This window comes from Prinia subflava, chromosome 15 (assembly GCF_021018805.1).
Source record: "Prinia subflava isolate CZ2003 ecotype Zambia chromosome 15, Cam_Psub_1.2, whole genome shotgun sequence".
Taxonomy (NCBI): domain Eukaryota; kingdom Metazoa; phylum Chordata; class Aves; order Passeriformes; family Cisticolidae; genus Prinia; species Prinia subflava.
In genome coordinates, this window is record NC_086261.1 from 2,853,505 (window position 1) to 2,879,450 (window position 25,946).

Sequence of the window (25,946 nt, forward strand, 5' to 3'; positions counted from 1 at the left end):
GCATTGGAGAGACCCTTCTGCTTGCTGGGTGTCTCTGTCTCTTCCCAGACTGCAAACTGCCAGATGGCTTGAGGTGGGAATGGGGCTGGGAGCAGGCTGGCAGGCACAGCACACTGAGCTCAGGCTCAGCACTCACCCACAGCACCCAGGCTTGGAACACAGGTCCTATGGGCTCCCTCATGGGCAGCGTGTTCAGCCCCTCCAGGGGAATGTGGATTCTGCCACGACTGAGCCTTTGAGAGGTTCACACCTCTCCTATAACTACAGAGAGATTTTTGTGGTGACAGGCTCTGTTAAATGCCCACAATTAGTCAGGGTGAACACAGGCTGCAGCCTTTGAAGTCGTGGCTCTTCTCAAGCTTCACTGATTAACTTTAGCATTATTTTAATCCAAAGGCAAATAGAATGTTCTTTTATCTTCAGAACATGTAGAATGTATCTGAGAGTGCACCACTGTTTCCTCCACAGAGCCTCCAATTAAGAGACTTTGGCACTGCTTTCTAGACCAGGGTAGGACGACAAAGAGCACTTCAGATTTTGTTTTGGTTTCAAACAAAGTGTTTTGGGGTTGCAAACTGCCCGCTGGGTAACAGCAGGATCTGTGCTGAGCACAGGAAAAGCAGCTGCAGGAGTCAAGGAAGTTACCTTGGCATGGAGTCCTTGGTCCCTTGGAGTCCACATTCACTCACACTTCTCACATCAGGATTTTGTAACTCACAGAAAGTTAGAAACGATAGGCAAATCCTCATCCCAGCTGATGCCAAAATGAGTTCAAGGGACAACACCAAGCAGTTAGGACCAAATCTTGCCCCTGCTACGAGCACTGGACAAGTCTCTTGAACTCCTACAGGTCCTGTTTGAACTCTAATGTTTCACCTGTGCTGCTAAGACAGACAGACTGAAAGACACAACGTCTAGACCGAAGGGTGTTGGCAACTAATCTTGATCTGTCTGCAGGTTTATTAGCTTTTATCAAGTGTTATTGGCTTGAGACTGTCAGAGCCTGAGGGGTCTTCAATTAACACACAACACTGTGCACCTGGTGAGCCCTGTCAAAGAACCCTCTGTTGAAAAGATCTAACACTGCACAGAAAATTACAGTTGTTCTCTTACCAGGGAACCACTGGTCTATCAAAGAGTTGACATGATCCGTGATGAATGCCATGGCTGAAAAGTCTCTCACTTCTGACTGGGAAATTATTTTAATTCCACCACTTTTTTTCTTTTTCCAGTTCACATCAGAAGACTCGACGCTGTGTGAGAAAGCCAAAAGACAGACCTGTGAAGCTTTTCTGAAGTATCAGTGTCAACAAACTTTCTTTCTGGCAGGAAACCTGAGTTACATAATAACACACAGTTCATGAGTCATCGAAACACAAAGCAATCTAGCTTCGAGGGTGATTTTCAACTCAGTCTGTTCTGAAAGTGACTTTCAGAAGAGAATTCTTGCACAGAAATGCCAGTTCCTCACAAAGGGTATGTGCTATAGAAGGTCAGGCCCAGGGAAAACTGTGGCCTAAGCTGAGTAGGATGGAGAGTTTTGACAGAAATGCCCTATACAGAATGATGGAAGGTTGGGAGCTGTAAAATCAGTAATAAAATTCCTGTGGAATAATAATGGTATTTCCAGAAACCGTTAGGAAAAGTTTATGAACATAATTTTTGCCCAATTCCCATGAAAGTGTAACTCCCTGAAATACATGGGGAGGTAACAGCATGGCCACTAGCACGGTCCAGAATTCAGGATTCCAGCCTGTGGTTTGCAGTGTCTGGGTTCAAGTCTCTACTGAACTTGGAAACCTGGGAAAGTCACTGCTTCCTTCTGGCCTCCAACCATGCAACAGCACCAATGGTTCCTCCCTGTATTGCCAGAGACTGAAGGAGCAAGAGTCCTAAATGTCTGCACTTGTGAAACAACATGGACAGGAGGTTTTCCCCAGGCTTGCAGCCAGCAGACATTCTGCCTTGGCCAGCTTGAGGCACTTGCCCACAGTCCCTGCTGCCCAGAAGCACCTCCATTGACCTGGATTACTGCCACGCAGTGGCAAAGTTGTAGGATTCAGTGGAAAACTCACTGAGCTAAGGAAATCTTTGCATGTGAAAATGCACGATTTCAAGCTGCCAGAGCCCCGCTCTGAATCTCACTGTCTGTTCTCAGGCCTCTTTCAATTTGTGGCTGCAATAACAGATAAGGCTGATGCATTCAGACCTGCCAAATAATCAGTTACTCATCACTTTTGTCAGCAGTTGTTACCAGATGAGTTACGTCCATTAGAAGAGCCTCCTCTTCTCCTGATGAGTGAGCTCAGAGCCTGGGTCAGGCCCATTCATCTCCATTCAGCTGATGTGTTTCATACACTCTATTAGTCCCCTGTCACACATGCTGCATCATGAACACAAATTACCTAAGATAGCCTCCATCAAAGGTAACGAACAGACCTTCCTGCCAGTAAACAGTGTGAGTCCTTTTGACTCGGAATGTGCTGCAGCGGTTCCTTTGGGTGCCTGTGAAGCTGTAGATGGTCACCTTTTTGTTTCTTGTCTTGGTGTTCTTCTTGTTTTCAAAGAGCTGAAACAAGCAGAAAAGCATGAAAATTGTTAAACTGCTGAAGTTTCTCATAAGGATGTTTTAATCAAGCAAGAAAGTGATTTCTTTTTTTGGCTTTCACAGGTGCTGTAGTACCTTTTCCAGTAAAAGTGACTTGTGCTCGTATAAAATTTTGCGATGGAATGGAAATACATGTGGTAAAATTGATTTTTCCACAGTGGAAATCTTTTTCATGCCACTCAAAAAAGAACAATTTCATATCAGTGCACAAAGCTAATTCTGTAACTGTGACATTTGCCGTATTTATTCTGCATTCGCAAAAGTCTTATAAATCTGAAGTACTGAATGTTCTAGTGAATGATGAAGTCTGCCCTCAATGCAGAGAGTTAACTTTTCCACCTGTTCTAGTGGGAGGAAGATGGCTCTTCTCCAAGACACTTCAAACCAGCACTTAAAGCAAAATGTATTTTTGTTTTAAAACCAAGAAGTTAATCTGCAGGACTCTGCTGTGCTCATTGCTCCAACATTTATTTGCCTGCAGACAGGTCTGACGCCTGGCATCCTTCATGAGGAACTGGATGAAGCCCCTAGGAAAGGTGCTCTAGGATTATGTAGTGCCCAGGAGGATGTAAGCAAGGGGTTGCCAAGACAGCCCATTAAAAGAGGTAAAGTTATTACATGGTCTGAGAAGCCTGAACACAGAGGAACTTCCAAAAACAGGTATCATGTTTTCCATGTTCTGTACATCACTGACAGACCACAGTTTAATGGAGAGCTGCTAAGAAGATACCACAGCAGTACTGTAAATATTTTGCAGGTATTTACTACAGTTTCAGATCAAAACTGCTGCAGCCATGTCTGCAACAACATCAAAATTCACTCGGCTCTCAGAACCTTGCAAACACTACTTTAATGTCACTCATAGCACTTGCACTAACGGGGTGCCTCATGAAGGCAACAGTCCTGTAATTTTCTTCCCATTTAAACCCATAGAGATTCAGATATCTGGCTTTGCTGGAGCTATTCCAGATCTCCTCTGGCAAAGCCATGAGGGAGTCTGGCCTGGTGGAATGGTCATGGACAAGAGCCGCAGGCAGAACTCCAATTACTTGTAATTGGAAGATGCTGGAGGAACTGAGACCTTCCAGGGGATCACATTATAAAAAGGCTGTGGAGAACTCAAGTTTTCTCCCCCAGTGCCAATTTGTTGTTCTCAATGACACCTACTGTAAAAACAGAATCAGATTTTCAGCGCAGAGCCTCGTCTCTCCCTGTTTATTCAAATAATGTTACTGAAGCCTGTGACAGAAGCGAGCGGGATGTGAAGAGACATCCCTCTTACACTGAACCATTTTAGCTGTCTGCTTTTGTTTGCAGACAGACACAGCAACCTACCTGGAGGTCCATCTCTGCCAGGCTAATTAACATCCGGGCTATGAACCTTTGCCAAAAGCCAACGGGGACAAAACTCATCTTGAAGACCCTCTGGACTGTGTTCGCGGTCTGGTGGCAGAGCCCGTGGATATCTAACGCCGGCTTGGTAGGAAGCAGATGAGGGAGGAGGTAGCTGAAACACATCAAGTTCAACAGCTCAGATTTTAGCTACAGCTTTTAACAGTGAGTACATTGTTACCAGATAATAGGGCGATTCAGGCTCCAAAGAGATTTTTAATGGCACAGCCTACTGCATATAAAAAGCCTTTAGACTAAAGCGCTGCAGCAATACATGGAGAAATTAATTTACACTATGGAAGCAAGCAGAGGCAAAACAGACATTACATAATTCAGCCAGGGCTATTGGAAAGGGTTGAAATTGATGTAATGAGCATTTGTGTACTCACAAATTAAATGCATTAAAATATAAGAGTCATTAGAACAGCTGTGATGTCGGGACTCATTTTTTTGGTACTACTCTCCCCTGGTTGTAAGCAGGGAATTACAGCTGTGGAACAGGAGATCAGTGCAAAAATGACCTCCAGAAGCTCAGGTTCTGTAAGCCCAGAAGGAGGGGAAAGGAGTTCCAGGCTGCAGGGACTGGGCTGCTCTGCCTCAGCCCAGCCCCAGAATGAGAGCACCTCATGGGTCAGCTCGACAGCAATTCCTGCTGCTCCATCCTGCAGCTGGTGGATCCCTGCAATATCCCTGACAAACCCCTAAAGCAAGAGCTCACTTTGCCAGGCTGTTGCCAGCACAGAAATCACTTGTCTAGCTCAGATTCCTCTGTGATCAGATTATTAGATACTTTGCCCAAGTGTGAAGGAGACTTGATGTTATCTGTGCCTGACCAGTCAGCAGTAACTGAGTTATGCTGGTGTAGGGGACCACAACGTTTTCAAATTATTTGCAGATCTCCCAGTAAGCCCAGAATATTCATTTGTCCTGATCTTTTGTATTTGGGAAGTTAAACGTCCTGGAACACTGCAACTGTTTTGAAAACCATGAGCTTATGGCTTTCAATACTTGCCAGTAAATCCTGTCAGGGATACTCTTCTGTACCAAACACATCCCAGGACACCTGTACAATCTAAAATGTTATTTGCTTATAAGCAGACACACTGCTGCTTTATCAGTGTTGAGCCTGAGAAAATGTGTTGGCATCTGGGGCTCATCGTTGACAGGCACAACGACAGCAACAAGGCACGTGGCCAAGAGACCTGACCAAAATAACACTGGCAGGGACTAGACACAACCAGAACTAATGCTGGGTCAGAATCCACTGCTTTAAAGCCTCTCATGTTTTCTCTCTAGCAGCTGCAGCATTCTGTAAAATCTGAAGTATCAGCTCAGAAAACACAGCCATCATTAGAAAACAGCTCTTTCCATATGTCACACGTGATGACATATTACATGATCAAATTATCTGTTCCATGGAACATCTCTGGAATGTAAAACCGGCAAAAGTTTCAATTATAAATTGCAATAAGAATGGTCATGCTTTTAACTTTATTTGAAGAAGCAAAACACAGTTAAGTGACACGCACCTTAGGCAGAAAAGTGGACTGCAACAAACTAAACTAACTTCTCGCTCTATAAAAGCAGTGGATGCATCATCAGACAGCAATAAATTTTCCCCAGCACATCCAAGAAAAGGTCTAAGAGTGTAAGAAGGGCCAGTGAGGCCCTTCTGGGCCACACTATCTAGTGGATTATAACACAGATGGTGATTCGACGCTCTTGAACAACAGCCAATGCAAATTTTGAAAATATGTGAAACATGCCCCCATCCACCCTTTCAGAACAGAAACTGGCAGCTGCTTTCTCTACTGACTGCACAGAAACCCTATCTGGCAATCTAGACAATAATTGCAGCAGCACAGTAACAAGTAACTGCTCTGTGTCTGGCTAGTACATTAAATTAATCCAACCTGCTATAGCTACAGCCCGTCAGTGGGAAGAATATTCTGCTAATGTGGCTTGGATCGCTCAGAAAAACATCGGGCAGGCCACGAAAAAGCAGTTTCCTTGTTCCCCATTCACAGACAATGTAATTGTCTTGGTGAAAAATGGCAGATAGTGACAAGGAGTCCAAAAGGCATTTTGGACTGAGCAGAAACATTGCTGCTTTATCTGTGTTAAGCCTGAGAAAATTTGTTGGCATCCGGGACTGGATAAGTGACAGGCATAATGACAGCACAGAGAATGCTGCACTTGTGCTGGCATTCAGAGCTCCCCAGAGGCTCGGGGCGATGCAGCCGCGCTGTCCTGCAAGGGCAAGGAAGTGAAATGCAAATGCCACATCAAAAGTGCAACACAGCTCTGGTCTCACCGCTAGCCCAACAACAGGCTGTCGCCAAGCAGATGGGAGAGAGAAAAATCGCAGGGAACTCTGCCCAGAGGAAAAGGGACTGGGGGGCAGAGGGGAGGAGGACTCATTAACATTTAAAGAGAATGAGGTTTCTTAGACCATTTCGAGGAAAACTATTGATCAACACCTATTGAGGTTAAAAATCAAGCAAATCACGTCGCTGCTGCAGCTACGCTTTCCTGATTTCACCAGGAATAAAATGCTGCTGCTTTCAGGGCTGACACAATTATTGATTACCCAAAGTTTTCTGCCACACTGAAGTGAGGATCTTTCACTGGAAACAGATGACTCCAGCCCATCTATATTTCAGGCCTGGCAGCCGTGGCCTCACATCCTCTCCAGGCTGCAGCTGCGCCGGCTGAGCCCTCACAGCTTCCACCTGCTCGTGGCCACATCCCCGGCGGTGTCACTGCCCCTCCGGGCTGGTGGCTGAGCCTGTCACCAGCCTCAATGCACCCAGGGCACAAAGACTGCTCTGGGAAAGCTTTCACATGGGCTGGTTTGGCTCAGAGGATGCTCAGTTCAGGAAATACAGCCCAAATGGATGGGCACCTTCCATGACACTGCTGAATGCTCTCAGATATTTTCTCAGCACAAAAAGCCTGTCAAGACAACCACTTAGAGAGGCAAAGCCTGCTAACATCCACTGACTAAATGGCCATTTTTCTCCAGCCTGACTAAACCTCTCTAATTATCAACATACCTGTTATTGGCCACGGGCAGGGCGATCTCAAACTTGGCCAAGAACTGGAAGTACTGCTCTTCAGTCTGCTCGGTGAAACCCGTCCCAACCAGCAGCATCCTGAGGTCCTCTGCTCTGATGACTCCATTCTTAGCTACAGATTTGGAGCTCTTGATGTTGAAAATCCTCTGTAGACACTCTGAGAGCCAGACAGGGTCAAGGAAGTAGAGGTTCCTCAGGCCATGGCTCGTGTCTGGGAAGTGCAGCAGTGTCCCTGTTTCTATGAGAAAATTAATGGCTGCAAAAAAAGTAAAGGATTGGGGATTAGCAATAGAGCAGCATTAGGAAACCACAGTGCAGAAGAGTAAGACTACAAGGCAGTTTGTGCAGTTTTATGCATTCCAGATACAGCCAGCACGCAGCCAAGCCAAGAGAGTAACATCTATCTGAGGAGTGCTGCTATCTGACACTCCACTTGTAAAACCCACATCTCACTTCTTCACAGCCAGTGTTTCTGTCCCCATGACACCTCCCCTTCACCCTCCTCCTGCCATCCTCACAGGGAAGGGCTCTCCCTGCCTCCTGCACGGCAAGCCCGCCGTAAAGATCCCAACACTGGGGCCCTACAGAGAAGCCAGTCTTGAAACTATGGCAACCCTCACTCTACACAGACTAGAAATGAGACATAGCTTGTTAAAAAAAAAAAAAAAAAGAAATTAAATCAGTAACCTCAGATCATCTTAGAGATTTCCCAGTCCTGTCCCCAAAGTCCCACTACTAATGTTCTATCTTACAAATTTCCGAAGTGACCTCTACACTGGTGTAATTTGTATTTACTGTTTGTGGAATGTTTCAATGGATATACACAATAATTTCCAAGAAACTACTGGTCTGCTCTGACCTACCAGTTTGCAAGTCTTCATAGTCTTTGATGTCATTTCCAGGTGTTTGCTCGATCATCAGCTCTATTTGTCTGTCTGTTAAATACTGCACATCATCATTTTGACTTCTTCTATGCTGTTCTGCAAGGACAGCTTCTTGAAGGCTGAGGTAACTCCTTGGTATCTGCAAACCACGTGAGAAAACCAGCAGGATCAGTATCAGCCAGCAAGGGATGAACTGGCTGCCATCTTCCTTTCACAGGGATCTTTTAGTGCTGTCTTTTCCCAAAGCCAGATCGCCTCCTTAAATATTCACACGACTGCTGCATCAACTCCTTACTACATCCATAACTCCTGAAGTTCACCTCCCAATCCCCCCAGAAGCCCTGCTTTGGTAAGGACCAAGACAGCCCAGTGCTCACCAATCTCCCTGCAAGTTTCTGGGAGCAAATGGAGCTGCCGACGTCCTTCATGTTGCAAGTGACATGAAAAATCAGCTGCCGCAGTCCCTCCAGGCCTTCCAGAGTCTTACATGAGAGCTCACTGCAAAAGTCATGCAAGGGGCAAGGTTATCAAACCTTATCAGCACTCTGGCTTCCTTTCCAGGCTCACTTTCTCTTATCACTGACTTTAAATTTCGTGTGTCAGCTGAATGGGAGGAAGGCTGTCAGGGAGTATTTTTAGAATACTTTGGAGAGAACATGGAGTTGCCTGGAAAAGATGTATTAGGCCACATCTGTGTTAGTCCAACCTCTGCTCTGCCTGCTTCCCTCACTGCCCTGCTGTCCCCTGTGCACTGTGATGTCTGGGGACATCTCTGGCAGCCTGACCACAGTCATCCCCCTCTGTCCCTGCAGAGCCACACACATCCTGGAAGGGGCTGTGGGGAGGAGGAAAACTCTGTGCTCCAGCAGCCTCTGGAGACAAGGCCAGTCCTCCCTGCCCCAGATCAAAGAGGCAATGATGACTACCAGACACCTTTTCCCACCCTCATTCCGGTCCTTGATCAGCTGGATCCTGCAATCTGGGAATTGATGCTTAGATCCTAAAAGCTGGCCTTCATTATCTCTTTAACAGCTAAATACCTGCTCTCTTCAACTCCTACTAGTTTTAATCTTTTTGTGGGCTGGATAAGAACAGTTCTATTGCACTTTCCCCAACAAAGGGTTTTTCTAACTGATCCTACACATGTTCCCATGGCAGACAGAAAATCCTTCTCTAATGAAATATGCTTTATCTTAAACCTCAGCTCTCCGTGGCACTGGGAAATGTGGATTTCACAAGGATTCACACAAGGATTTCACACTCCTCACACTCCTCCAGCCCCAGAGCTTAATACCATGCATATTCCAGGTGGATGATGAGGTGTGGAGAGGCACAGGAAGAAGGGGGTATGAAATCAGGTTGGGAGGAAATGCAAGGGGAAAAGAAGCTGAAGAGAAATGTTCAGGATGCCTGTCGGGGGGAAAGGAGGTCCCCTTGAGAAAGAATGATTGAGATTGTGTTGTGATGCTCTGAGGTGATGGGAAAAGAGGCTTGAGGTGACACAAACACAGAAGTTTTCTCCTTCTCATGGTGAGTCTTTGAGCCTCACAGTGGGTCCCTGGTGCTCCTTCTAACGGGGAAGAGCTGGCTGGCATGCCTGACACAGCCTGGGATGCTTGACTGCCTGCAGAGCAGCGTGTGGGAGGTCGGCTGATGCCTTTGCCAGGCAGCAGATGGCAAGTGCTGGGGACATCACAGGGCCCTTCCTCACTTGCCAGCTGCCACCTGCTCTTGCCCCAGGGCAGAGGCATTTTCACGTTGTTTGGTGCCAGCCTGCTGCATCCATGTTCAGCCCCTGGCTCACAGACACGCTTTGCTCCAAGCCCGAGGAGCCTCCTCTTCCCAAGGGCATTCTCTTGGAGCGGTGTCAGACTGGGTGGCCTGAGTGACACCCATCTCCCAGGCAGCCCCAGCCCTCTGTTGTGACACCTGGAGATGGATGGCACAGGTTTGGCCTGCCAGGGGCTCGGGGGAGTGACCCCTCCTTGCCCAGCCGCCAGTGCCACGTGAGCCGTGCTCCCACGTCAGGTACCACCCACAGGCTCCCCTCAGCAAAGCCCCTGGCACCCCCCTGTGACAGTCACGCTCTCACAGCATTAATTAGTCAATCTGCACCTTCTCCCCTTGTGACTAATGTGTCACCATTAAACAGTGAGAAACCGGAGTGAAGGGGGAGCAGTAAACAGGCTGGTCAAGGTCATGACTTTAGAGCTTCCAGCTCTCAGACTCATCATCAGCCCCCTGAGCAACACTGACCTTCTCTCTCATTATAATACATTATCTCAGTCAAAAATAGATGAAATGCAATGCTGACGAGTCTCTAAATTGGTTCCGTTGCCAAGGAGATCAAGTATCTCAAAATTGTGAAAAGTGTCATAAAATAAAGAGTGAGTGACTGAACTTCACAAAGGCACAAGTACTTACTGCAGGTGCTTGAAGGTGATATCTGGGAAGCCAGTAGCTCTGGATCCAGAGGGAGACCGACACAGAGCCAGGACATACGCCCTCAGGGTTGCTATCCTCTCCACACGGAATTTCGTTTCAATCAGATCAAGGTGTGTTCCTACCACCAACACCACCGAGTTGGGAGCCTTGGCCTGCAAGAGAAAACACTGACAGTGACCTCATCCAGATTGCATCAGCAAGGACAGGTGGAAAGTGTAATATTTAAGAGGAGGGAGTCACATGTATTAATAAAATGGAATATATATATGTTTATAAAATGAAGGCAACGTGTCGTGGCAGCTTGACAACAGCTACAAGTGATCTGGGTATTACAGAAGTTCTGCAGAGCATGGCTTAAACATCTGCTGCTACTGCAGAGCAGAAACTGCCACTTTGGGTTTTTACATCAGGGTCTAACATAAAGGGAGTTGCTGTGAGTTAGTGAAATAAAGGGAAGCATGTCTGCCCAGACAAAGTTAACCTGCAGCCAGAAGATCTGAAAAAGGCTATTTACAGTCTGGAGTGGATACCTGGGGAAGTCACACAAACTTTTTTATAGGACCAGTAATTTTCATAGGATCAGACCAGTAATTTCATGGAGAGATGAGAAAAACCTCTAGGAGTCTCAATCTACTTAATCTTGAATCAGAGCAAAGGAATGGATTAGGTGACCTTGTGGTTTCTTCCAACCCTTCCATGACTGTATTACGACCCAGCAATGCATCCAGACCTCAGGGAAAATGCTGCCAAATACAATGAAATTGCACAGGCTGAAGCAGAGATCATTTGTCCATCAAAGTGACTTTGAGCATGGAAGAGTATTCAGAGGCAAAAAGATTTCCTTCTTTGCAGTCAATCCATTTCCCTCCTATGATGCCCACTGAAATCTCCCAACCTGGGTGACACCAAACAACCCCGGGAGTGGTGGCTGCACCAAGCCACACCAAAGGATCCCTGCTGCTGCCTGGGAGCTCATGGAGAGCACAGGCACAGGGCAGGATGGAGAGATGTTCCCCAGTGTGTTCCCCCAGTACCCAGCAGCCTGCAAGCTCAGACTTCATCAGCACGAGGGAGCATCTCGGGATTAACAGCACTTGATGGAGTTTTCATTCATCAGTTTGTCTTTCCAATTTCTGATATCCCCAGCCCACTGTATTTCCAGTAAATTCTACAGCTTAGCCATCCAGTGTGTTTAAGATACCTCCCACTGTTTGCTTCAAAGCTACATTTTCTCTTGTTCTCTCCCGATTCTATTGTAAAGGATCATGAACAAAGACTCTCTTGTGGTTTTCTCCTTTCCCCATCACGTCTACATACAGCCCTCTTCATTTTTCCCTTCTTTTAACCATCATGATCATATTTCTCTGCATTTTTCTGATGTTACTATTGCTTGCTGGGATGTATTAAGGACACATCATATATTTTTGAAATATAATGATTTTCCTTTCACCATTGTTACCTGCTTTGGGGTTTTGATTGCTGCTGAATATTAATATTTCAGTAATTACAAGATGCTTGTTTTTCAAAAGGCACCCATTTTTGTGCATTTAATGTTAAAACAATTATCAGATAGTAAAGAGTTACATTATGAACATGGTGTTACAAAAATCAATCCACAACAATTAATTTACTGCAGCTCTGAGTCTAAATGAGAGCTGTTCTGGAAAAACTCCCCATCTTACCTGAATCTAAAGTGTTAAAAATATAACCTCAAGACTAATGTGTGTCTAACCCACACAAGAAAGAAAAAGCTTCAAACCCCCCTTGGAGCACAGTGTGGTCAAACACTAATTCCAAAATAAGTATGTTCAGCCTTACTTAGCGAGGGTTTATAAATCAGCTTTTGTTTCGTTCTCTGCTGTGTGTGAGGGAGAACAAAGCAAATGATAAATTTAAACCATTAAATATAGCGATACGCCTACAGCGTAATGGAAAATGAATTCCAAATGCTGTGCAAAATTCATAGCTTGGGGAGCTTTTAAAAGCAGAGCAAAAAGAATCTGCAATATCACATATCTGCGTGCTGAGCTGCTACTTGATAAATAGATATCCCAGAGCCCACCAGTGACTTCTTACCTCAATGTTCAGCAACCAGAACTGTAAGTTTGCCACAGCTTCTTCCCCCAGTGCCAAGTTCCAGACCACTATGTACAATGCTTTGTCTGTGAAGAAACACTGATTGACTGTAGACATGCTCGCTGGGCCTCCGATATCCCAGACATTGAACTCCACTGAATCAACCTACTTAGACAAAGAGAAGTGTTCAAATCAAACCGTGGCAGTAAATCACTGGGAGATAATAGCTGAAGTATAAACCTACGCCTGCATAATGTATGACACAAGAAGGGGTTCAATGTCCTAATTGTGCCTCCAGGAAAGATAAATCAACAAGCAATTGTTAAGCATGGCTACCACTTCCCCACAGGAAATCAAGACTAATTACTTGCTGCTAAAACGATAGAGGTGCCCTTGATACTGGTAAAACTCCAGTTAATGCTGTGGATTCTCCAGTACAAACAAGGGTCTCATTCTGAGCCCTGCATTGCACTGCATCTGTAATAGAAAATGTTTCATCCTTGCCTGTGCCACGCTCGACAAGACCATTGAAGCTGCTTATCTGCCACTGCTGTGGGGAACAGGAAACCCCTGCTGAAATCACTTCCACTGAGCTCAGACGGAGCTGAGCCAAGCAGAAGGGAGATGCTCAGGAGGTGGGAAGCTTCTGAGCCCTCCATAAACACCTCCTACACGTTGCTCCCGGGCTTCTGACGTCTGTGCCACGCCAGAGATGGGCCAGAATCACAGTTGCTGTGAACCAGACTCACGGATTTCTGGGGGAATGCTTAAATGGAGCCTCTCCAGCTCTGGCTCTCTTCCCAGTGTCCCTGCATCCACTCCTCTGTGCAGCCCCATGACAGCACTAAGAGGGAGCCTGGCTCTCTGCCTCAGTGGCATTCAGGCTCCCAGTTGCAGCAGGAAGTGCCTGCATACCTGGGAAGCTCTGTCCCTACCTAAATCACTTGGCTCTGGAGAGTCAAAAACCCTGAGACTGAACATAAAACCAAACCCTCTTCCAGCCACCATCCTCAGAGCACCACACAACACCCAGTGGGCTCTTTTTAGGGGGCTGGGGCCAGGTCCTGACTGATCCCACGTGGAAGTTACCCTATGAGAGTTCAGCCAGGAGCTCAGCAGGGCTCCGATTCTGTGCAATCCGTGTGAAGTCTCCCAAAAACAGCTGGAAGGACTTCCATATTGTTGAAACCAAGCCCTACCCAGCACAAGGACTGCTTTGTTCATCCAAAAGACCTTCAGCTGTGAGTGTGTGTGTGGACAGACAGACTCAGAGATAGGGACAAAAGCCCGTTCAGTGTCTTGATCCCACTCCAGGTCTCTGGTGCTGTCTACACTTTTATTCAATTGCTCTTCAACACAAAAGACACAAATCCCTTCTCCCACTGAAGTCTACCCTTCAAGGAGTCAGCCTGTGTTGCTCTTTTCTTTGTCTCTGGCCTGGCACTCTTTGCTGTGGAACAGCTGAACTCAGCAGGCTCCTTCTCCCTTTCCAAAACAGTCTGGTGGTCATGGCTCACATCTGTGAAGGTGGAATGATGTGTTTGTACCCCCTCAGCTCTGACAAGACCTCAGAACCAATTCTGCATCCTCTAACCCCTGGGCTACTCTGCAGGCAGTGGACAGGGCCACCTACAAATGCTTGGATTAAATCAGTGCTCTCCAAATGAGTTCAGTGTGACACACTCCATGGATGAGCCATCTGAGATCTGGGTGTTTAAGATATGCCTTAGACATCCCTGGATCACACCTTCCACCCACATTCCCCACCTAGGAGAGTCCTGATATCAAGGAAGTCCAGCTTTAGGTACTGATGTCCCAAATGAAAGGACAATCTGCTGCAGAGAAGCTGATTTAAAGCACTCCCTCAAAATCAGTGTCCACTCGAGGTGGGAGAGCCAGAATCTCGGCCTAGCCAACACACGGCTCTCTTTAGTCAGGAAAACAGAACTGCCCTCTAAGTACCCACTGGAAACGAAACAGAATTGCAATGGCTCTAAACTCACACCACTTGCGAGGTAATGGAACCTGCTCTTTGCAAAAGGACAATTTCAGCCCAAAAGAACCCCACTGGGCTGGGGACCGACCGCTTTTCACCTTGGCCTTGTGCCCCACGGGCTTGGGGAGCTCCCACTTTGTGGTGCGGATGGTGGCATCGCTGTGCATCATCTGGGGCACCTTCCCTGTCTGCAGGATCTCCACCAGCGTGGACTTGCCCTGCCGGGGAGGGCCCACGACGATCATCTTCATCAGCCTGCACTTCTCCGCCCGCCGCAGCTGCGCTCGTAAATACGCCAGCACCGTCTTGGGGCCTGCACGGAGAGAGGGGCTGGGGACTGCCTGTGGCCACAGGGACAGCACACACCCCTCTGCACACACAGCTCAGCCCTGCCTCCCTGCTGGGGGCTGAGACAAACACAGAAACCTCCAGCGGGCACACCTGAGACAGAGACCCCGGGACAAGGTCGCTGCTCGGGGGGCTCCACACGGAGCGCTGTGAGGAGAAACAAATGCTGGGGCTCCTGTGCTTCAGGAGCTGCAAGGAAATGTGAAATGCTAATTTAGTGTTGGAAAATACTCAGTTTTTCCCTCTGCTTTTATGTTTCTAGTTAAAGTTAGATTGAGGCTTCAACAGTATACTGCTGGAGCAAGAATAATTCCTAATAGCTTTGTTCCCACAGGATTTTCTGATTAAAATGCACAAAAAAAAAAAAAAGAAGACGGCATTGTAATAGATCCAAAAACCTAGGAGCTCACAATAAAGTCACTTCAAGGGACCGTGACTGCTGATCCTAAACACTTCAGTCTTTAGAGAGACCATCTAAATATCCTAAAATATCCACATTCAGGAAGCGAGCTACGGAATTTATGCATGCTGCAAATGAAATACTGCAATTGTAAGTCATCATTTTAAATTGTGATCTGTCTTAGATTGATCGTAACAGCCAGAGCTTAGCACTGATTATCAAATTTGTAAATACAAGCAGGAGGTTTCCCTGTGCGATTCCAGTTAACCCCAACAAGGGCTCAGGCGTTCACTGTCTGTTCCTGCTCTTGACCACTAAAAGCAAGAGATTTTATTGCATGCTCAGTCAATTTAATAAAGAATACACAGCATCAGCCTTACCCTCTTTTCTGATCTCTGCAGGAACGTTACTGATATTTAGTTCCTCGATATCCAGCTGCCAGAGATTAGCCAGCTGTCCAAGTTCTGGAGGAAGCTCTCGGATACCAGGGTTACTGTACAAAAACAAATAAATCTACCAACAACCAGGCTTTGTGTGTAAGTAGCTGCTCTCACAGACTCTCAGATTACGCTATTCTATCCTTGCAGAAATCTTCCATTAACATTTTAATAAGACTACTCAGCACTTTAATAGCAATTTCCATCCTAAAAGTGATGTATAACCTCAATTCATCCTCTGAGGCAGACAAATGTAATCATCTTTGCTGGATAGTTGAGGAAATAAAGGCAAAAATGATGAGTTATTGAATGTAACACTACAGAAACTGACAGCAAAAAGCCAGAATGAACTAGAGGCACATTAGATTCCCAGGCCTGTGTTCAAAGCATTAGATCATCTTCCCTAATTCAAAAGACCAGCCTTCTCCTTATCTAAAGCAAACCATGGGCACAGTTCTCACAAGGGGCTGACTATTTCCAGCTTTCTGACTTCAAAAGCACTGGACATCTGGGGTGGGGCTCCACAGAAGACTGGTCACTAAAACAACATGGAAATAACACTGCAAAGCTTTTCCAGGACATGGACTTACTTTCCTAAATAAAGCTCTGTTAAACCTTTCAGGAGGCAAACGGACTGCGGGACAGAGTCCAGCTGATTGTCGTTGAGATAAAGAACCTCCAGAGAATCGCTCAGAAATGCTGGAAACTCCAAAAAAGGACCTGGAATGAGACAGGAAACAAAATGCACCTTTAAAAAAAGAAACAACAAAACAGGCATCAAGGCTCTGAACCAAGAGCTGCACCTGAACTTTGCAAGGCAGGACATGAGGTCATGTCCATTGGCAGAGGCCACCACCAAGCAAAGGCAGAAAAGCAAACGGCCTTCAATAAAACATCAATGTTCACGTCTCAGCGTCTCAAAGTCAAGATGTTGGAAGGTGACAGTGTCCAGGACCTATGGGATGCTGAGGGAGGAACTCCAAGCCTGCCAAAACAGCTCAGGGGATGAGTGACACCTTAGCTCCTGCTGTTGAATACGTGGTAATATCTTGTGAACTGCCCCTACTGCAGCCTGACAGCTGGCACTGAGAGAGCATCCCAGGGGCATAACTGGTTCTGAACAGGCTGAAAGGGCACACCCAGGGCACAGCTGGTTCTCAACGTGTTTTTTCCATATTACCTAAGAAAAGCCAGAAGCCAGTCAGCATTTATGTTCAGACCCCCATGGTGCAATTTATGGTGTATCAAAGTCAGTAACAACTGGAAAAAAAACCCAAACTGCAGCTGACAGATTGACCTGTGCTGTCTCTAACACATGCTGGTGGTGTTTGCTCCTCTGTTCTGTTCTAGATAGAAGGACTCAGGGAACTTCCCCCATGCCTGAGAAGCAGCTTGCGTATTTTGGGAGGAACCCAAGCACATCAACTGCATGGCTGAGTTGCTGCTGCTGGAGAGATTCAAACAAAGGGAAGCTCTGCAAGTTCCAAAGAGCATCAGTTCACTCCAGAAATGGCTCCTGGGATAGCAGCACAAAAAGCTGCCGTTGATTGTTGCTGTACTGAGGGTGTCACATTTATCTACCGAAAAGCATCTTGAAGTGAAGGGACACCAGGCAGGTTTGGAGTCTGATTGGGAAAGTACAACCAGCACCATCTGCTGCCTCCACGGTCAATCAAAGCAACTCCCTGAGATGCAAGACTCTCCCTCCCTGAGGGACGGGAAAGTTTCACTTCCACCAAGATCTTCCTTTACAGAGAAGACGTGAGGAACTGTAATTAGACTCAGACAAAAAAAGGAAAAAAAGAAATGGAAGAGATTTTCTCAGGAGAAAACTCCCCAGTTCTAATATTAACAGCACTTCCAGCCCAAGCTGTGATCAGAAAAGGAGCAGGATAGAGTCCCACTGTGTGCAGGGGTGTTTCATATACATGACAGGACTGTCTGGTGTGGGCAGTGTCACAGTCCGCCTTTGAGTTTTCAAATTAAAAAATCATCTTGGGGATTATTTTAGGAGAACAGCAGGCTTATTCATGGATGCAAATCACTTCCTTTCTGCCTCATCGCTGGACTTAAACTTTGCATTGTTGCTCTTCAGTAGGTACCTAGGCACAGACAGATTTAGTCCCTTTTGGACACGTAGGAGCAAACTCCTAAAATAGCAGCAATACTCTGAATTCACCAAAGAGTCCCAGGTGGAAAGGAGTGTACTATATTGGAAGCAAACTCGAGGTGTTTATGAATTGTAATTATTTATTCATGAGTTATTTATGATTTCTCTGGCTTCAGCTCAAATTTTCTTTTAAAGAACTGTAGAAAAATTAAAACAAATCCCATCTTGAAAATGTATTTTTGGATGAATAAATGCTACCAACACCACATATGCGTGTGCAGGAAGTTATTCTGAGACTTATCAATCAAATGTAGTGAGCACCCATGAATTATTCTCTTTAAATAATCTAGGCTTAAGTAAACAGCTTTGTTGGTAAATCATATGAAAACCTGTCCACCCCCACCTCACCAGGAGACTTCTGTGAGCAGCTGATGTACTCCAGCTTCTGTTTTCTCTTGATGTTTAAATTCTTGGCCACATTCTCTCATCTCACCAAGCTACACTTGGCGGAGGAACAGAGAGAAAAGGACGAGCTGGCTTTGCTCTGTCTCTGTGGCTGCTCACCCATGGCACCAGCCAGGTGGGCTACTCTGTGCCCCCCTGCTACCTGAGGCAACTCCAGGTTGCACCAGGGTGTAACGTGCCACGGCTGTTCAAATGTTCCTGATGCAGAGCCCATCCTCTCCTGCTTTCTGCAGGGGTTATGCTGGGTTTGCAGCATGCAGAGATTTCCATTAGGACAGCAATTCCCTTTTAGAGCTGGTTTTAGCTGCCTCTGCCTGCTGCTCCTGCCCTTCTCTCCCCTTTGGGAAACGCTGCTGTCGCACTTCACGGCAAAGCTCTGAGGATGTGTCAGACTCCACAGATTCACAAGTTTCAGACTCCTTTTGCAGTTGTTCCATATTCCAACAACGTCACAGCATCCCTATTTCCATTTTCTGCTTGTGAAGCAGCACAGACCAACCTCTTCTCCCCCTCGGGGGGCACACACCTCACTCAGCACAGCAGCCCCCACTTCCACGGACAGGAAAACGAGGCAGGACCAGCCTTGCCTGGAGGTGCAGGCAGAGCCTCTCAGAGGAGCCAGCTGAGGTGAGGATCTCCAGCCCTAACCTATGGCTGTACATGGTACAGTTACCAGTTTCACCTCAGGCAGTTTTCAGGGGAACTGAGGGAAGGATTTGCTGCAGGAGGGCCTCTTCCTCCCACCAGCAGCCGAGGGCTGCTCGGATGTGCGTCAGGACGACGCCGGCTCTTATCCCACTCTGTGACTGGCAGGGAATTCTGAGCCAGGCATTCTGCAGGCAGCCAGAATGAGCAAACTCCCCAAGTGCTTTAAAATAAAACAACAAACAAAAGAAATGCAGATGAATCCCACAGAGAGCAGGAAGCAGTGCAATATCTTCTGATATCCCTTTGTTCTCTCTGGGATTTCATGTGCTCTGCCCCAAACTAAGGGTGCAAATCACAGGCAGGGGAAAATGTCATTTACAAAGTCAGCAACAGAATCAATCCTAAGAGCCAGGGGGATAATTGTGGGTTAATTTCCCTTCAACATACCACTTAGTACTTTGGCTAAAAGGCATAACCTTCATGAAAGAGCAAAAGAAACAAGGTTTCACACCATCCTTCTTTATTGGTGGTACCAGCCAGCTGCATCATTTCTTTAGAACCACTTTACTGAACATATTTCCTCTTAATGAAATGCATTTGCACTTTAAATTGCAGAGGAATTTACTCTGCCTTCCCTCCAGCCAAACTGCAGATTCCTGCTGCTTCCCAGCTCACCTGGCACTGCCAGCACCCGCTGTGTGCCTTACCTGCCTCGGGGCCCCCACGCACCCTGTTCTTCATGGTGAAAAAGGGGATCCTCTTCGTTTTAAACCCCTCATCGCTCCTGTGGGCCAAACAAAACAGGGACTCGTGGGGAAAAGATCTTGGAAAGGTGCTGAGGGGAAGAGCTTGACCTCACCCACAGCTCCCACCTGCTGTGGAGAAACGGGATTGAAACCTGCTGTGCAATCAGACTCCAACACTTGTCCAGCCCAGTGGTTTTCTCCTGGCAAATCAACGGAGCTCCTCAAGGCAGCACTCCCAGCTCCCAGGACTGGAGCACTTGACCCCCGGTTTTATGGGTGTCAGGGTTAAGTGGTTGTCAAACAGAAAATTGAAGGAGTTTCACCAGAAGCGCTGGAGAACCGACCTGCTGCCACTGCCCGCCCTCCCCAGGGAGTCTCGGACAAGATGACCCACCAGCATGAGTCTGGAAATGCACTGAGACATTCAAAAAGTGGTAATCTGTCTTTTGCAACTGACACAGAAACTCCTAAGGACTCCAAAAACCGTGTTGGACAGGCACCCAAATGAGAGGATATCAAGATGACACAATTCAGTGCAATTTTGGAGATGATAAAGGACCTTTAACTCTCTATATTAAACATCCCTACTGGAATTTCTAAACAGAAGGACATCACTCTTTTATTGGACGACCTTATTAACATCAGTCTTAGAATCACAGAGTCCTTTAGGTTGGAAATCTCTATGAACTTGCAGCTGGTTATACTTCCATTTAAAAAACAAAGACTTTTCATTTTTTCCAAAACAATACTCCCACACTAACTAATAACTGCAGTCCAGCCAGATGGTTTATGGTTAAGATATGCTCCCCACAAACTTGTATTTGTAGTGATGAACCACACACTGGGCTGAAGAAATTCCTACATGCTCAGAAATTAAACTGCCTTTATCAATAATCTATCCACTTAATAAACGATACAGTGTGCTAAATGCCCAAAGAATCAGCAAAGGATAATTCATCACTGTCACAGACACACAATACACTTGGGGACATGGTATGTGGGTATCAATGCCTTCTATGCAGGTGATTAATTCTCTCCTGACACCCTTTGTGTTACACGAGGGATTGGGTTTGCTGTTATTTCTTCAGCTTTTGTTTTCTTAGCCAAAATTTGAAAGAAACACTTACTTCCCAAGCTGGTTTTTCGAAAGATCCAGTGTCTTAAGTTGTTTGCAATTCCACTTATCCTGTGAAGGCAACGTAACTAACTGATTTCCCAGCAGCTTCAGGGACACCAAAGCCTAGGATAGAAATAGCCTGGAGTTAGAGAGCACCAAACACACAGAAAGAGCTTTTTAATCGTGGCTATTAAATAACAGAAACACGAAGAAAGTACATCTTATTCATCAGAACATCCTGTCCGTGCTGCCCAGCATGCAAACATTTCCTCCCTGTCCCCAGCAAGTTCTGCACGGAGCAGCACCACTCACTCTGGGGAGATTATTGCTCCACTTGCTGACAGATGCACTTGGAAACAGCCCATGCAAGAGGACACCTTACTTTTTAGTGAGGAAACCTTTCCAAATGGAAAAGAACAGTGTGATTTACCAACACAGGATGCCACGTATGGATTACATCTACGTGTAATAAATGTGTGTGTGTGTACAAGCTGGTGTCAGAATGGGCTTACACCTGCAGAACATGCACAAAATCAAGGTGCAAAACATGAACCACTTCACACAAGGAAAAGTTCTGATTGCTTTTTTATGACATCTCTATTGAAATGGACAGGATTTATATTCACTTTCCAAGATTTATACAAGTTACACATCTTTTTTTATCCCCTCTCAGCAGAGACATGTATTTTAAAAACAAGTGAAGCTGGTTGATACCATACAGTTAACACCACGCAGACAGGACTCAGCTGGAAATACCAAGTTAAACGTAAGATCTCCTTTGAATTTAACTGAAATATATTTTAAAAAATGCAGTTCCCATTCAGATTTGTAAAGTTTATGCTCTTCCATCTGCCCTTAATAATGTTGAGGCTGAATTGATCATTTTCATTTGGCTGAAAATCCAATTTACCACTGAAAACCAGTTCTGTCTGTAGAGTTTCCAACCAGGTTTATCCAGCAAGACCCCCCCTCTGCCATGAAAAACTGAGATAAAGCAGAATGTCAGCTGCATTATCTCCTGCCAGAAATACAGCAATATTAATGAATTATACCCTATGGAAATCATGTTTTACCAGCAGAGACTTCAGCGTCAAGTGTGTTAAATGTTTTATGTGCTCCATGTTAATATAAAAGGTTTATGCCCCTTTTCATCGAGCAGGATTAACAGTGTCTCACGAAGCCAGTTTGTTGGCCTTCCTCCCCTTTTTTTGGATTGGAAAAATATGAGGTGTCCATGTGACATAAGCGGTGGACAACCAGCAGTGGCTGGAACGGGAATTACCGTGCAAAACGCTCCCTCTAGTGATGGAGAGGGGCAGAATTGGGTTTTGCTGGCATCTGGGGAAGGTGAAGGGAATACAAAACTGCAGACAGTGAGCCACTGAAGGAAGGGGAAACTGAAACACTGAAAACTGAATCCTGACAGGGAATGCTTTTACCATCATTCGTGTTCCCCTGGAAGGAGGGCCCAGCCTGCCCTTGGCTCCTGGTGTGGGGCTGTGCAAGGACAGTGCCTCAGACTTCTCCTAAAAACACTCCTGGGCAGGGGAAGGGAGGAGAGGGAAGCTGCACGCCCCGGAATTAGCACAAACTGTGTTCTCTGGGGTCTAACTGGGGTGTTCTTTTTCAGTCACTGTGTCTTTGTCCCCACAAACACTGACCAAGGCCACTCTCCAGGGAGCTGAGAGCCTGGGGAGCTTCTTTCCAGTGGTTCTGTGCACAGGGGGGAAATTAGTGACCATCAGCTGGCTATGATCTTCATGACTGAAACTCTGGAGATCTCTAGTCCTTTTAAATTGGCTCTTCCCTCTAATTTCTCCATTTTTACTGCCTCCCAGTGTGAGAATGGGGGCCTCCAGAAGGGACACAATGGCAATGGCAGACAAACTTTCTTCAAAGCTGCTGCCACAGCATGCAAAGGGGGGAGAGATGACACCTGAGTGAAGGGACTGCAGCAGCCAGATCAAGGTGCCTCAGTCAGGTCATGATGTGGAAAAGCTGACCAGAGTCTAACCTGAAATATTCCCCCCAGAGGGTGCCAGGTGTCTTCAGGACTCCTCCTGAACTAGGGAGAAGTAAACTCATCTAGAGAAATAAGACATGGCTTGGTTGGTTCCTTTAGAAGGCAACAGCCAGGAAAGCTGAGAAGGCTTCTCTTTCTCCTAACACCACATTTCTGGAGTACACATGGTATTAAGGACTGAGCTGGTCCCAATCTTGAGACTGTTGTGCAAACCATGCCAAGGCCAGTGATAAACTCCACTGCAGCTACAAGTGACTGTCCCATCACATGTGCTTGCAAGTCACAGGCCTCCTCTGCTGTCTGCTTTTCCCCGTTCACTGCTGTTCCTACATAAAAATAATACATTATCTGTAGGAACACTTCACTTCCCATTTCTGCCCCTTCCCACATCTGCTTCTGGAGAGGGCTGGAGCATGAGCACAGCCCTGTCCACCCACACAAACTCTACAGTCAAGGAGTATCCCAAGCCAGGGCTCCTCCAAGCATGGGGCTTCACCTTCTATTTCCTCAGCACACTCTTGCCCCTCAGAAAATACTTGGTATTTACTTCTTTTATGAATATAATGCCGGAGAGATATGGACTATTTAGGGCAGCCAAGGCTCACTAACTTTGAAAACATCAGCAAAGATTGCACTGAGGCCTCGCTGCCTTTGCACCCCTCAGCACCCTCGGAGCAGCAGCACTCAAGAATTGTGTCCTGGAAGCACCATCTAGTGTTTAATATCTGCCATGCTGGCTCCCACCCCCTGGGGTGGCTCTCAATGCACTCACAAAAACCAAGTTTTGGAGACAATAGTCCATAGGATTGGTTCTGTTTCAGGAGAAATGCCAATTGGAAACAAACAGCCACCAGAGAGCGAAGCCAAATGTGCAGGGATCACTGGAAAGAACTGAGGGAATTCAACCCTCTTGTTCCAGCAGGAGTAAAAGGCACCTTTGATCCTTGATCCTGAGATCAGGACTGGACATGGACATGAACCATCACTTCTGCATCCTTCCCACAGAGCCTAGCAGGGAAAACCATGGAGCTTCTGCACCTCTTTCTCTCTCCACAACCCTGAGTGTTTCACAATCTTGCAGAGACACTTGGGGGAAACCCCAAGTTCTGCTTGGTTTCACGTCAATACCATGTGAAAGCAGAAATTCTGAAGAATTCTGACATAAGCCCCTGGATCTGTGGTGTCCACAGGAAAGAATTATTTAATCTACCACCTTTAAGATTACAGAGGTCCCAAGCAGCACTGTTTAGGGCATTCAAACATGCTATTTTCAGCACAGAAAGAATAACTCCTAATTACACTTCACTTTTTTCAAGAAAAAGCACAGCTACTTATGAGTGTACTTGAGTACATCAATATTTCAATGGCTGGAGCTTGAAGCTACAACGCAGGGCTTGTCTTCCAAACTGTGCTCCCAAATTCTGCAAACCACAGGCATTCAGAGAGCTCTCAGAAGACCTGTGCCAGAAACTAGATATATCTCACTGGATAAGGGTCTGAATGTGGTGATTCAGGGGGTGACAGCCTGCTCGGGGGCTCTGTGCAACTGCACCAGTTCAAACCAGCACAGGGGCTCCTACCTTAACCAGGCAGCCAGTTTAAGGTCTGAGCCAGTATTAGGAAAAATAATGTGAGAACTATGAAGAAATGACACTTACTTCAAGCTGGAAGAGTCCTGATGGAACTTCTTTCAGTGAATTCTCAGAAAAGTCCACTTCTCTCAGGTGGTTTTTCCAAAACACAGTCAATGCATCAGGTAGGAATTCCAGTGCGTTTCTAGATGCTTTACAACATTTCTGGAAAACATCAAAAGCCCCACACTTACAGAGCAGCAATCATCTCTTTAAATAATGTGGTAGATCAGCTGTCACAAGGCAAAAGCTTCAATAAATTAATTTTAAGTGGTCTCTTTAGATATCTTGATCTAAATAAATTATTGGGCATGCAGGCACATAGGGTTTGCTAAGGAGATGCACTCAACTGCTGGTCAAATTTCTTGGTGGGCAAAAAGCATTCCAAAAATTCTTTTGAAAATCAGCCACCCCCATTTGCTTTTCAACCATCAGCTTCCCCAAAGGATATTGTTCCCCTGCTGTCCCTGTAAAAATGAGCAATAAAGTCACAGTGATGGGTGTGGATACAGATGTCCTTGTTTGCCACGGGTTTGGGCAAAGTCACCTCTGGTGAAAGTTGGGTGTTTTGTAAAATGATCCTAACAATACTTCTGCTCAGAGGAACTACAGAGAAAATCAATACATCCATGTAATACACATTTCTAAAACTCTTCCACCAATGCCATCAACATGGTGAGAACAGGGTGGAACCTCAGAAAAACTGGATCTGAAACCCATAAACCAAATTTGGCAGGGGCACTCTGACAGAACAGCCTTTTAAGCATCTGACAGTTTTTTAAGCATCACAGTCAATTTTTTTGCATTGTTTCAACAGCTTTGTCAGCCTCTGACTTTGTCAGAGCAGTTCAACTTACCAGGGGGCAGGCCCAGGGATCTGGAAACACTTTCAGCTGATTTCTGGAAACATTCAGTATGTTTAGGGACTTGAAGCAGTACAGAAAAACCGTTGGAAGTTCCACCAACCTGTTGTCAGAGACGTCAAACTCCTGCAGCTTCCTCAAACCAATCCAATTAGTTGCTGGAAAACATGAAATTGTGGCCTTGGTATAAGCATGAGAGCTTTAAAGCCATTTAAGCCATTATTTTAACATTTTTGGGTTCTTCCCTACAGCTCAGCCTTGAAATGCAAGCCAAGCACCGGACTGTACGTACTGTTTTCCTCGTCAAATAACTTCTCCATATAGTTTTTGGAAGCAATGAGTTTTTTAAGGTTTTTAAGGTGTAGGAATCCAGTAGGGAGAGTGGAGAGCCTGTTGCTGGATACGTCGACCTCAAGTAACCTGTGAGTACAGAACAATCTGAGTCAGGCATCAGTGAAACAGCAGCAAAGCCTCCTGTTGCCACAGACATCTGTTTTACCAGGACAGCTTCAGTTCTGAATGGAAGCAGCTGAAATGCACCTCACAAGGCAAAGCATAAAACCCTAATTAGAAAATTAACCCTTCCAGGGGGCAGAGACAGGTGGTCTGGATACACAGCAGATCAAATCATTGGTATCAGCCAGTAATGTCACTCTGAGCCAGCTTAGAGGAATGGGGCT

At 46.1% G+C, this 25,946-nt stretch overlaps 1 protein-coding gene across 2 annotated transcripts in view; it reads right to left on the reverse strand.

Annotated features, from left to right (window-relative positions):
• Positions 1–25,946, reverse strand: part of LRRK1 (leucine rich repeat kinase 1) — a 73,881-nt gene that overhangs the window by 18,410 nt on the left and 29,525 nt on the right. For both annotated transcript variants that reach the window (XM_063412404.1, XM_063412403.1), the window contains exons 8-23: positions 25,559–25,686; positions 25,261–25,424; positions 24,431–24,568; positions 20,760–20,872; positions 19,594–19,670; positions 16,254–16,383; positions 15,607–15,719; positions 14,577–14,791; positions 12,483–12,647; positions 10,386–10,558; positions 8,339–8,459; positions 7,941–8,100; positions 7,057–7,333; positions 3,944–4,115; positions 2,406–2,569; positions 1,114–1,253 (exon numbers count right to left, since the gene is read on the reverse strand). In XM_063412404.1, coding sequence (XP_063268474.1) covers positions 1,114–1,253; positions 2,406–2,569; positions 3,944–4,115; positions 7,057–7,333; positions 7,941–8,100; positions 8,339–8,459; positions 10,386–10,558; positions 12,483–12,647; positions 14,577–14,791; positions 15,607–15,719; positions 16,254–16,383; positions 19,594–19,670; positions 20,760–20,872; positions 24,431–24,568; positions 25,261–25,424; positions 25,559–25,686 — 2,450 coding nt within the window. The remainder of the gene's footprint in view (positions 1–1,113; positions 1,254–2,405; positions 2,570–3,943; positions 4,116–7,056; positions 7,334–7,940; positions 8,101–8,338; positions 8,460–10,385; positions 10,559–12,482; positions 12,648–14,576; positions 14,792–15,606; positions 15,720–16,253; positions 16,384–19,593; positions 19,671–20,759; positions 20,873–24,430; positions 24,569–25,260; positions 25,425–25,558; positions 25,687–25,946) is intronic.